Source organism: Typopeltis vanoorti, chromosome 7 (assembly GCF_054136105.1).
Source record: "Typopeltis vanoorti isolate ZY-2024b chromosome 7, IOZ_Tvanoo_1.0, whole genome shotgun sequence".
NCBI lineage: Eukaryota > Metazoa > Arthropoda > Arachnida > Uropygi > Thelyphonidae > Typopeltis > Typopeltis vanoorti.
The window spans coordinates 65,637,897-65,652,212 of NC_143555.1; the positions used below are offsets into that span (position 1 = coordinate 65,637,897).

The 14,316-nt window shown below is 34.3% G+C and overlaps 2 protein-coding genes across 9 annotated transcripts in view; one reads left to right on the plus strand and one right to left on the minus strand.

Moving 5' to 3' along the window:
- The window catches only part of FRG1 (FSHD region gene 1), a 163,869-nt gene extending 160,867 nt beyond the window's left edge, over positions 1-3,002 (plus strand). Inside the window, exon 9 of the mRNA XM_090395319.1 lies at positions 2,874-3,002. The gene's annotated coding sequence lies outside the window, so the exon portion shown is untranslated. The remainder of the gene's footprint in view (positions 1-2,873) is intronic.
- The window catches only part of SCCRO4 (DCN1-like protein SCCRO4), a 264,907-nt gene continuing 253,587 nt past the window's right edge, over positions 2,997-14,316 (minus strand). For all 8 annotated transcript variants that reach the window (XM_090395325.1, XM_090395322.1, XM_090395323.1 and 5 more), the window contains 2 exons: positions 11,785-11,887; positions 2,997-3,742 (listed from right to left, as the gene is read on the minus strand). In XM_090395325.1, the coding sequence (XP_090251451.1) occupies positions 3,675-3,742; positions 11,785-11,887 (171 nt within the window). In that variant the 3' untranslated portion in view covers positions 2,997-3,674. The remainder of the gene's footprint in view (positions 3,743-11,784; positions 11,888-14,316) is intronic.

Here is a 14,316-nt window from a genome sequence, read left to right on the forward strand (position 1 = left end):
GTCAACATTTAACCTTTATTCCTTCTAAGGCAGTACCTACTGCATTATACTGCCATTACCTGTTTTGGTAATCTCCCATTCTGGTTAAATGACTATACCATCTTAACTCTGCTCATAGATATTTGGATGTCGACAATGCCAAGTTTCTTTCAATATGATCCTACCATAGATGCTATATGTTCACTTCCCTAATTTTTCTCAGTGCTCTCTTGCCTGAGGTTTCTTATCTTCAATCTACTTTTACTTCTAACCTGACTCTCAGATTCCATGAATATATTCAATTTATGTGTAATTTTGGTCATCTTTACTCCTCATAGTATTCAAACCAATACTTATTTTGTACACATCAAAAACAAGACAGTGTGTCCACTTTATTGCAACTTAAGACGTTTCATGCATTCTATTATATCAGAAATTTTGGTTTGATTTCATATGTATTTTTTGATGTAATGGGCATATATGTTTGCATACTGAATTTTAGTAATTTGCTTTTGAATATTTCCTAATCAGCATCATTTGCATTTTGACCCCTTCCATTGATATCATTTGTCCTAGCAATTTTTAGTTCATAGATGAGCATGCAGTTCATCTGGACTTAAAGTAAAAATAAATGACTTATATTGCCTCCTCTGATTATCAATTTTGTAATGCTTCATGTGTTGTGAAAGTTGTTATTGAATCAAAGACTTTCTCATAATCAGTAATTCTAAGACATAAAAGTTAGTATTCATTGGGCTGTGCACAAAACCTATGCACTATTATTTCTGTAAAAACTTGAATTGTAATACTAACATTTTCTCCCTCCATGCAAGAAACTTGGCTATGATTTTATAGATCACTTCTCCCACTTATAAATTCAACTAGAACAGCAGCTCTGTCATCCTTATTTAATAGTGAGTTTTTAAATTCATTTTCATCAGATGCCTTCATTGGCTTCTTGTATAAGTTTACAATTGATTTTTGTTTTTTGTATATTTTCTGATTATCCATGTGGCACATGAAGTCGATCATTTTACCTGTCTTTTTTTATAGCCACAATAGTCACTTATGCTTTTTTTTAATTTTTTACAGCCTTTAAATGTTGACAGTTATAATAAATTATTAATGAGAGATTCAAAGATATCTGAGCATCTGATGAACATTATAATCTGGTCACTGAATGATGTATATTGAAAATGCAAAATACATCATTCACTGTATCTAAATGACCAGATATCTCTGAATCTGTCATTAACTTATTATTACTGTCACACTTCTGCTCCATCTTGGTAATGAATTCTACTTCCATTATTAGGTCATTGTCATCAAATGAAAGAATTTATGAACACATATGGAATTAAATGTAGATTTCTAACAAGAAAGATTGTTTCCAAAGAAATTGAAACAAAATCCTAGAAAATTTTGAGACAAAGAATAGCATTTGCTGTGATAGGTGAATTTTTTGAGACATAAGTGACTTTTCCAACTGCTTTTAAAAAAGCTCATTGTATAATAGCTTCTTACTAGTATACAATAGCAAGAAGCAATACAATTGCTTTTGACAATATATCTAAGCGCATAGAAGGATTTACAAAATATGGTAGAACATAAAACAAGCCTCTCTGGACAAAGAAAATACTTAGTAATTTTTCATGTCATGACCTTAATAAAGGGACTAAAAAAACATCCCTAGAAATATCAAAGGGATGTTGAGCAACAACATATATTTTCCCTCCTAAATGATATTTACAAAATGAAGCAAAGCATTTAATTTGTATTTTTAACAGTACCAGTGAATTATGCAAATTTTGTGTGTGTGGGGAGGAGAAAACATTTTTTAAAAAACTTATTAGCCTCTGAAGCATGAATAGTTTGACTTTTATATATACAGGATGTTTCAAAAGGGTGTATACAACTTTGCAGAACAGACTTGAAAAACATCAATTTCCTTTTTACCAAATGACATGATACATCACACAATTTGAAAGTGGTGACTTTCGATGGGGCAGAGTGAGCACATTGTTTGCTTTGGTTTGAGAAAATGAAGTCTGCAACACAAAATTCAGAGGAATTTCTTCACGCAATATGGCAAAGAACCCTCCTAGTAGGTGCATGATCTAGAAATGGCACAAGAATTTTGTGGAAACAGGCTGTTATGTGCTGCTGTGGAAGAAGTTTGGGAAAATTTCTGGAGAAGCCCTGGAAAGTCTACTAGACAGGCATCTCGTCAAATAGGAATTTCACGTGACTGTATATGGGGTGTTTTACAACAGCATCTACATTTAAGGCCCTATGCCAGGATGTCCATTGAAATTATTAATAGGATAGAACAAAATGAGAACTTTTGGACATGACTGTTTTCAGTGACGAGTGCAATTTCACCTATGTGCTAGTAAACACAACTGCAGAATTTAGAAGTGAAAATCCACATGCCCTGATAGAACATGTTTGTGGTACCCCAAAGGATACCTAATACAACAATAAGATGAGGATGACTATGCCGAATGCTTAATTTCCAGCAAGATGGAGCATCTCTTCATTACCTTACAAGGTCGTACCTCGACCTATTTTCCAGGCAGACCTGTAGCGTGGCCACCACCACCAGCCAATTTGGGTGAGCTGCGTTCCAAAATTACTGCTGTCATTGCTGAAGTTATGCCAGATATGCTCAGCTGCATGAGCTGGAAATTGGTTACAGAGGGGGACGTCTCCAGAATTACTGGAGGTCATGTTGAAACTTCAAGTGTTATGCTGCATTTGCATGATAGTAAATATTGCTCATCTGTCGCTATTTGCATTCAAAGTTATATACCCTCCCCCCTTTTGGAACACCCTGTATATCCACTCAATTGTGAATGTTTAACTGCAACTGAGTTAATTTCTTTCTTTCATAGATAAAGTTCCCAGTGATGCAGTTTGGGAATCCTTCAGCCTACCATGCTTAGACTGTAAACTTCTGTAAATAATCTTGTGTTGATTAAACATTGTCTTAGCATTAAAAAAAAAAATTCCAGCAGTTGTCATGGAAGTAGTTTTATTTTTCTTATTTTACAAGTATTCAAAACCAAATGTGTGCATATGCACATACACACACAGAAATAAGACACCAGTAATCATTTAAAGTAAAAGTTAAATTACACTATAGCCAACATCCCCCTCTATACAATTTACACAAGTCAGGCACAGACGTTCAGTGAGAACCAAATGCAACTGATATTCAAGGAAAGAAGATAATAAAAACAGTTGTTGCAATATGAAATAGTTGGAAGGGATGATGATGGCATAAGACTTAATTACACAAAGTCCCTGCTTAGAACAACATTAATGTCTGTATATAACAGCTTGGCTCTCATTTCCCGGTGGGTGGGTTTGAGGAAGAAATGCATGAACTAGAAACGGCAGTCCTTGCCTCTTCCACGGGTCCGGCTTGTTTATTCACTAGCCCTGGGCAATTCCTGAGTGTATAAAGTTAGTGCTCAGTCTTATTTCATCGTAAACAGAAAATGGGGACACTGTAATATATAGTTACCACAAATAATTTGTCCATGAAGTTTTACACCTGTCATAAGGCAACCACTGTATATCACGACTCAGAAATTAGCAATGGTTGCTGACTTAGTTTTTCACCTTTGAATGTTAGCTGAAATTTTGGCACTATGAACTGTTGTAAATAATCTACAATCAGCTCTATGCCTTCAGTCTTGAAATCCATCAGGTTTTCTTAACTTTATCCATTCTACAAATTCATCTAATAACACTGGCCCTAAAAAGAAAAGCAAAAGTGATTTTAATCTAATCACTGAAGTAGAACCTTAAGTTACTGTTAGTTTACAAAGTTTGTGTCCACAACTTAAAAAACATAACTTATAAGATTATTTTGTAGTAATAGGTCCTAGTCTGAAGATATAAATCATTCACCCCCTCCCCCAATTCTAATGTAAGCATATTTAGTTCATAACTAGCTTTTACTTTTTCAGAAGATTGAATTAAATGGTGTAATGTAACAGCTAATGAACCTAGGAAAGATGGTACAGCTCCCGTTTATTTTTCTTTATGATTTGAATTTAGAATAAAACCACAGAATTAGCTCACCTGTAGAACCAAAACAATGTTCTGCTTATTTGGAGTCTCTAGAATGTGGTTTCCAGATTATTTAATCCTACTCGCTGAAGTACAATAGTTAAATAATGTGAAACCCTAGAGACTTAATCATACTTCCTTCTAGCCATCATATATATATATAAATCATCAGTATGCAACATTTGCACTATTTTTTTTTTTTTTTTGCCCTCTAACATGGTCCTAAGTTATTCAATTATTTGAATCTTACATACTACCAAATTTCATGAATTTCCAGATAGGAATTATTAAAATAAAAATCAAATTATGAGCAAAAAGTGAGTGTTAATCATAGTCTTCAACCCAAAACTGACACCATATTAGCAATCTATTGGAGTTATTTGCATATGTTTCAAATTGTTCAAAACTGGATTTTTGAGTGCAGTATATTTACTATTTTCACAAAAGCAAATCTGCCAATAAAAAAGTATCCAACTATGCTAAAACAAATTCACTCAAGTGGTGGTCTCTCTCTGGGCATTGAAATCTGTGTAAAAGACATTCATCACAAATATCTTGGCCTGGCAGTTGGAAAGCAGATCTGGGTTCCTGGATTGCATAATCTTCCTTAGCACTTATGTGGGTGGGATTATATATAAATTTCAGGGGCAAATATTCAGGAATGTTAGGTATGTGGTGCTCATTCACCGAATAGCAATATCAGCAATATATTTTTGCATTTATTCGCGTTAAAGACTTCTAATCGCTTCCAGACTTAGTGTGATTCCTAAAATTAAACACAACATACTAATGCTTCACAAAGAGGACACTTTTTGATGCGTAAACACTGCATTTTCGTTAATAGCCTGGGTGTGTTTTCGAAATACATACACCTTTGAGTCCTTTAAAAAGATGTACAGGTGGTAGGTCATATTTTAGCATTCTAGCTCAGAAGGCAAAGCAAGCTCTGATATAATACCTAGAAGTTGGGATTGGTTATTGTGTCAACCAATCCAATCAAATGTCATGAGTTTTTGTTTTCTGAGTTTCATCTGCTTTGCATGCGTAGTATGAACTGATGTGACAGGCAAGTTTTTAATATATATTTTCAATACTTTTTTGCCTATATTTACAATGGAAAACAGTATAGGAACAGTAGTCAAAGGAGTTAAGTTTCGTCGCCCTCTTTAAAATTTATGCCTCTGAATAATTCAAATATAACATTCTCCTTCATTATTGTTTTCTAATATACAGTATCTTAAAACAAACACACTGTCACCCACTCTGTGCAGATTTAGTTACAAAGTATCCAAAGTTATCCTACAATTAATTGCCTTAAACCAATTAAGATGAGCACTGACGTGCTATACACTTAAAACATTCATACGGTCAAATTCACGTGAATTTTGTAGAGCGGGTTGCATAGGCCATGATATTTCGGTTGGGTGTGCACCCAACTGAAATGAGCATGCACGATGCCACTGCTATATATATAATCTCAACATTTTCTTCTTTTGTACTAGTGCAATGCAGCAGACAAGGATGTGTAAGCAAAGTTAAGTTAGTATAATCACTTAAGTGTTTGATTATGAAAGCCTGGAAGAATAAAGCCCAGAAGATCTTGATGGATTGAGGCAGATAGTATTTAAGGACCAGCATGTAAGAAAATGGCAATAATGAAAACTTAATCAGGTTGAACTACCAGTAATGATGAGCTAATTAATCAAAGAATTTAAAATGAAGAAACTAGGAAATGTATATTTTTCTAAAATCATAAAATAATCAACATGTTCTCCCAGACATGCCAAAGAGCTATTTCTACACATTTATAGAGCCACTGTAGCTCAGTGAGTATAGATGAAGCCCTTTGGTCAGAAAGACTTGGGTTCAATTCCCATCAGTGACATGAGGAACGTTGGTCTGGTCTCTTTCAACGAAAGATGAGGTAGGGGCTTTTTTCCACCCAGAACAGGCAAAGGCCCCATGAAACACTGATTACAGTCAAGAATACTCTGGATAAAATTAGGGGAGAATGAGATGATGCTGTACTTTCCCATAAAATGGGCTCGCACCCGTTGTATCATCATACAAATACAACACAACAACTTTGTTACTTTTGGAAAATGGGGGGTAATGTGTCAGGTGTGTTTCAAAAATAGACAAATTACTTAAATTCTGCATTCTTCTATACAGAGATATGCATATGAAATGAATGAGTAAGTATATCAATTTAATGTGCTCCAATTTTGTGAAATTTCTATAGTAAAACTTTATACAGAATATAAACAAGAATCTTAAAACCTCAAAATCCTGAATACAATGCTATTTTATTAACAGTTTGTTTACAGTGTTCTTTTGTTCCCTAATAGTATCAAAAACATTAAGAATTTGTTCTTTACTAGCCTTCAAAACTGCTGCTACTTAAGATTGCACTGAAGCCTCTCAGGTTAAGTGGTTTTTGAATACCTCTCTTAAATATGCTTTTGAAGTAGTACTAGTGACTGCTGTGTAAAATCCTAGTCATGTTGTACTTGAACTATTCTGACATGTCCTAAAAAGAAAGCTACTCTGCCTCCTGCATATGTGTTCCAGACCTATAATGGAGTTTTCTTTACATAATGGAAAAGTCACAATGCCTCAACTATAAAACCTTCATTGATAACATATCCTTCAATACTACAATGTTAGAAACATCCACAAGAGAACGTGTTTATTGATCATCCATTTATAGGATTTGAATGATACACTCCCTCTGAATGGTGAGCAATTCATCCAAGGAGTATCAATCCAAAAGCTTTAATTTGTTTATAATCAATATTCCTTCCAATTTTTGCTAGCCTCAGATAATGTATGTGGTAGCCTGTGCTCAGAATAGCAAAAGTACATGCTTTTAATTTGATCATCATCATCAAATTCCTGCAATGCACCCTCAAGGGGTGTACAGGATGTGATAGTACTACTTGAAAAAATTACATCATTACTAACTTCCTATACAATTTTCTTCCAAATCAGTCAGTTACTGGGTCGTTTCCCTGCCAACCTGGCAGAGAACACTTGTTTTGCTAATCTTTCTTCACCCATTCTGTTTAAGTGACCATACCACCTGAGATCAGCTCTGCTAACACATTCCTGGATGCGGACAATGTCAAGTTCTTTCCTAGTATCCTCATTTTTAATATGATATTGCCATTGATGCCATCTGTTCACGCCTCTAATCTTTCTCAGGACTCTCATATCTGCAGTCTCTAGTCTTTGGTTAAGTGTTTTACTCCTAACCCAGCTCTCAGATCCATAAGTTAAAACTGGTTTGAACACTGTCTTGTATACAGCTAATTTAGCTTTCCGATTAATTTCTCTCTTATTCCATATGAATTTATTCAATTGACTTCCCACCATACCAGCTTTGCTGATTCTGTTGTCTATTTCTATATTTAAATTACCATCTTCACTAAAAATCGTGCCTAAGTAGCTGAAATGTTTTACTTGTTCAACAGATTCTTCATTCACAACACAATTGACATTTTCAATTATTCTGCCTGTTTTCATTGTCTTTGTCTTTTTATTGCTGACCTTCATACCATATCTATTACAATAGTTATTCAATTTAGTCAGAGAATCTTGCAGACTTGTAGCGGATTTATTTAGAAGTATAACATCATCCGCATAAAGCAAAGAGCTGACATTAACATCTCCAATTTTGATATCATGTTTAATACTGCTTTCCTTCATAATGTGATCCATATAAATAATGAACAACAGAGGGGATAATGTACATCCTTGTCTCACACCAGATTTAACATTAAACCATCTTTTTGTACTTCCTTCAATTCTAACTGCTGACTTGCAACTCAAATAAAGACTAAGCATTGCTTGATATAAAACCCCATTGCAATCATATAACTGTAGCGTATTGAATAGCTTCTCTCTTGGCACCTTGTGATATGCCTTTTCCAAGTCGACAAAACTTAAATACAGATCTTTGTTATATTCCCATGCTTTCTCGACTATTTGTCGTAAATTGACTAATTTATGACAAATAGTCGTAAATTGTGGAAAAAGCTTTTTTTTACAGATTTTTTTTCACAATTCTTGTCGACCGTTTGTCAAGTATGCTTGCATAGATCTTGCCAGGAACACGCAGTAGGGAAATACCTCTGCAATTCCCACATTCAGTTTTATTTCCCTTTTTATATATGGGTACTATGAGCTCTACTCCAATCATCAGGAATTCGTCCCTCTGTCCAGGCTTTCTGAACTATGCAATGCAGCCACTGTAAGCCTTTTATACCACCATACTTAAGCATTTCTGGTCGAATATCATCTACTCCTGCTGCCTTTCCGCATTTCAAGCCTTTGATGGCTTTTTCTACTTCAAGTATGGATATTCCTGACTGCATGCCTGGTTAGTGTTTTTTACCGCTGTGCTGTCATCACTGCTTGTTTCATTTAGCAGTTTTTCAAAGTAATTACTCCATACTTCAAGGATATCTTTTTCTCCCATTTCCATATCACCTTTATCATCTCTAACTCCTTTTACAGCACTCTTTCCTTCATTCCTAAGCTTCTTCAACAACCTCCAGAATATTTTGCCACCTTCTTGATATTTATTTTCTATACTCTTGCCAAAGTCCTCCCATGACTTTTGTTTAGCATTCTTGCATTTGTCTCTGTATTCTCTAAGAGCACAAGCTGACTTATTTGACAGGAACTTTTGATATGCTTTCTTCTTTTCCTTCACTGCCTCTATAACTTCCTGTGTCCACCATGGAGTTCTAATTTTTCTATCCTTGCAGACAACTTCACCACATGCCTCTCTAGCTGAATCAATCAGGGCTTTCTCCAAGGTTTGATTCATGTTCTCAAACTCTTTTTTTTTCTTCAACACCGTTTGTGTATTTTAGTCTACAGTTCACATCTGAGAGCTGCTCTACTTTTATTTGCTTTAAAACTTTCTTACATGTTATTCTTTTCAATATGAAATTCAATTTTATCCTGCGCAAGACTAAATAGTGATCACTTCCAATTTCAAATCCTTTGTAAACTCTGGTGTCCTGCATCATTATCAACAATAACATAGTCAATGAGACTCATCTTATTCCGTGCCCCTTCTCTCCATCTGAATTTGTGCACATTTTTATGTTTGAACATGGTGTTAGTAATAACCAGTCCATGTCCTGAGCAGAAATCCAACAGGTATTTACCATTATTATTAGCTTTGCTCTTTTCTCCAAATTTTCCCAAAATATTTTTGTATGTTTCACAATCATTTCCTACTCTGCTATTTAGATCCCCAACAAGGACCAACTTTTCCTTTTTCATTGTGTCAGTTGCTTTTTCTAAAGCCTCAAAAAATTCCTCCACTTCTACCTTAGTAGAACCATAGGCACAAATAAGTCTCATTGTCCAGTTCCTCATTCTCATATTTGCCCACATCACTACTTGAGACTGCCTACCATTCAAGAAGATTAGCCTCGTATTTTGTGTTGAATACTATGGCTACTCCTTTTCCTTGATTGTCATTGCTTGAACATAACATTTTGTATTTATTGCTGAGAAAGATCTCACCAGTTTTTGTCTTTTTTGTTTCAGTCACCCTTATTATGTCGATCTAGTACTTATCTAATTCCTCTGCTAGCTCCATTTCTTTGCCATTCAGGCTTCTTACGTTGATAGTACCGATCTTTAACTCTGGTGATGTTGAGTTGGGGTTTGTTTTCAGATTTGTTCCAGTAGCTGATTTTTCGCTGTTCGCCTTGGTTCCCTAGTGAAAACAACGGGGGCTTTGTTTAACTGGGCGACGCCCCAGCCGACATGAAATTTTGTCATGTTGTACCATCATTTTTTATTTTGGTTTAACCAATAAGAATACAATTTGGTTGGCTAAATCCCAAATTGCCAGCCCATTCTCGTTCGTTCAATATCCAAGTAGATACCCAACAGGGTTCACCACAAGAAGGTGAGGATTGGACATTAAGTCAGAAGTCCTGGTCGGTTTTCCGCATTCCTTTAAAGGCTATGTGAAGGTCTCCTCTCAGTTATACAGCTTTGACCCTAAAGCGCCCCTTAAGCTTTAAATTTGATAATGTCTAAAACTGATGACAACATCTCCGTTAAAAGATCCTGAATGTTGTATGCTAAATATTTCTACCAGAGCAACCTAAATACTTACTTCTTCAGCTAAATACTGCATATACATGCAGTTTACAAACAATTATGTCACATTTGTCCTGCCACTCAAATTTAAATGAATTTTCAGTTCTTTTCTGCTTTATTTTTGACAGTGACATTTTGATTCATTAAAACCACTAATGCCATATAATATTTCTCATATTAATGTTGCCCTTTTTTCATCTAGCTATAATCTGTAAAATGGAGAGTACTAAATTTAATTCACTTAACTACTAAAATCCAACATTTGCACAAGTTCAAGTGACTGTACTGTCTAGACAGTAGACACTAAACAAATATGCTTCTGCGACTTTTCAGTGTCAGTTCATCTACACAGCACAAGCTAAAAGTTACTAATTGGATTAGAGTAATATTGGAGTGGAGAAATTGTTAGTACTCTCCATTTTACAGATTATTGCAACATAATTTAATAAGTTTAATAAGTGACAACCTAGTTTAATAAGTGACAAGTAATAGTACGTTCAAAAATTACTGACTGTAAATTAAACTCTGAAAGACTGTGCACAAAGCTTAGGGGGAACATTGTTTAAATTGCAAAAGCAATTTAAGATTATGAGGGGTCAGTAATTTTTGTTTTTTTTTAAACTCTGCATGTGCTCTTTGCTGGTTTTATAGAATGAAAAACCTGAGATTTTGGAAATGGCTGGAGCAAAAATGTCTCATGATATTATCGGCTTCAACAAATGCAGTAATTATAATGCTCTCTAAATTAGCAAACTTTTATGGGTGAGATTGTTATATTAAACAATGTCCTTACTGTGCTCAAGCTATATATTTGTATTTACGTTGCAACATAAATATAGTGATGTACATGCAAGCCACAGCTCATATGATGGAAGCAGGGGTGAATATTCTGGGTGTGCTAGGTGTGTGGTACACATCCATCACCAATATTATATTTTTATATTTATTTATTAATGTTAAAGCCTAAAATTAAACAATATGCTAATATTTCTAATGTTTTAGAAAATGACAATGTAAACTATAATAATTATAAAATTAATTAACAATGTTACATTGCCATCTTCAGGGATCACAAAACAACGATATGTGCATGCAGGAACCAAAGCTGAAGAAAGGCAACTGAAGCGGTCCTGGAGTCCTAAAGGTGTTCCCCTCCCTCTAGCAGGCTAAATTGGGTTGTGTTGGTCATTGGGCTGATGTTCTTAGAATGCAAACTTCCCAAATTTGGGGCAGTCTCATGCCTTTCTTCAACCTCATTTGCTTAGTGTTAATGCCTGCATGCATGTATCATTGTTTTGTGATCCCTGAAGATGGTAATGTAACATTGCCAAAATATAGTAGTTATTAAAGTTTTTATAATTAATATAGTTTACGTTATCATTTCCTAAAAAAATTAGAAGTATGTCTAACCAACGTATAAGCTTATCTACAACATATCACTGTTATCTACAAGGCAGATAAAAATTGTACTTTTAGATATCCTTTCTCTCTGCTATCTTGTAAACAATAAAAATCTGGAAAACAAAAATTTTTGTTTTCCAGACTTTTTCCAGCCATTACAGAGAATGTTTAAATTCTTAACACAATACTTACAGGCACCATCTTCATCATAATTAGACAAATCAGGATGAATTGTCCTGCTGAATTCTAAAACATTACACCACTGGTCCTTGTTAATTACTCTGTATTTTGATTGCTGGAAATATATAAACTTAACTGTAATTCACAATGGTTGAACATTTGAATTAAAACACAATGGAATGATTTTATAGATGAAAAAAATGCAGAAGCCTTTCCATATTACCACTATTCATTTATATTATTTTAGTCTGTTATTTTTCTATAATTTTTATGTGTGTGTGTGTGTATATATATATATATATATATATATAATCCCTTCAAACCTGGAATTTTTCAATCCATTTGAACTTTTACTATCAAGTAGACACATATGTAATCTTGTAAATTCAAGTTTCCAGAAAGTAACATCTACATAACTGCTTTATAAAGCTTGAGCAATCTTAGAAAAGTGTGCAGAGATACCATGCCAATGGACTTAGCATTGCAGATGTTGACGATAAAATTCTTTGAAATAATAACTAGAGGTTGTTACACTCACACAACAGCTATCAGAAGAAATAAGTATTCAACATTAACAACAAAATATACTGAAAGGCAAATAATCTTAAGTAATCACTTGAGCAAATCTACATAGTTGCTTGCAAAGTGTACAGAAATATCATGCCAATGTAATTAGCATTACAGATGAAGATGACAAATGCTTTTAAATAATAACTAGAGGTTGTTACATTCACACAACACTCATCAGAGAAAATAAGAAATCAACATTAACAACAAAATATATTGAATGGCAAACAACCTAAGTTCGACACAGGAAAATGAATAGTGAGATAAAATATGCCTATTCTTCCATAGGTTTGAAGTAGAGGAATAAGCGTAGTTAAAGAGTGTAACTGACAAACACAGCTTTTTCTTGTTGGAGATAAGGTAGGAAATGTATTCCACATATATAGAAATACTTGATAATGATCGATACAAAATTAATAAATTAATTTTAAAACTTGATAATGATAACAGTAAGTACCTGATGGACTAATATGATTACAGAACTGAGAAAATAAGAAAATTATCTTCAGACTAGTTGAAGAAGATAAGAGTATACAGGGAATTATAAAGATATCATTTAGTGTCTAAGATTTGAAAACAATAACCTAATTTTAGAGATCCATATAGTATTACAGGTGTTGTGGCTATTAGCCAAAAAAATGTGTTGAAAATAACCTAATTCTGTGTGTAAGCATTTTAAGGATGCCATCCCTTACCTCATCCCAACTGGATCTGAAAAGACAGCTAAAGTTTTTCATAAATATAATCTCCACACATTTACCTAGCAACTTTTATCCAGTCTCCAAAGGATCAGCTTCATCCTCTTGCTCAAGAGTGTATCAAGTTCTATATCTACAATTTAGCTTATGTTGGACAGATCTGCAGATACTGTCCCATCTTGAACGTAGTGAACATAGTTTTTATCATTAGTATGGCAAGTCAGGACTGGCAGACTATGTTCTGGATACTCCAACATTGGATTAAATGGAAGAGGACAACTGTGCTGCACAGAAGTGGCTGCTGCAGGTTTGAGAGAGAGAGAGACTATTTTTAGAATCAGCATCAGCTATGAGATGCTCCCCTAATCTCAACAAAGATCTGGAGGAGAGAGAGAGTCATTTTAAGATCATATTTAGCCTAACTTCTGAATTAACTTCATTTTATATGCCCTCAAGAGGGCCATGATAGGTCCTTCCAGGTAGTTGTTCCCAACTTTATGATTTAACTTGTTCCTTGTGTGAGCTCAAAGTGAAAACTTGTAAAATGGGAATTTATTTTCTATAGTAAAAACAGAGGTTATGTTTCTAACAATGAAATTTGACTACAGTAATATTAAATAAAGGCAAAAATGACATTTTGTGCTTCAACAATGTCTTATTTATCCAAAGAAAGTTTTTTTTTTTTTACATTTGACGTCTGTAGATGCCATATGGTCACTGCCGTACCTCACATGGTTTTGGCAATGATGTCTTCTGCTAGAATAAATGTAGGGTTGCAGATTCCCTTTCCACACAAAGTTTGTAGGACAATCACAAACATCCATGCCTACGGTGGGATTCGAACCTGCAGCCTCTTGGCTGGAAAGCAGACATGCTAACCACTCGGCCAACGAAAACAGCCTTTAAATATCAAGCAGATTATAATAAAGAAATTATCAAATAAATTGACAATCAAAATCTTCGTCATCAAATGCACACTCATTGATGGTTTGTCTTTGCTGTTTCTTTTTATTAACATCACTGTCTGTAGCATTAATTCATTTTGGCTTATTGTATTAAAAATAAGACGGATAAATGTGAAATATGCCAAAATAGTAAAAATGCAGAGAAACACACCACGCTTTGGAATGTCAGCATGGTAACTATTTTATGTTATTTGAGTTGTACATATTTACATTTGTATACCTGAATGCATACACACACACACAGTAATATTGTGTTGTATACGTGTGTGGTTTGAAATGCCATATTTATGAATGTTTAGCGTTTATTTATTGCA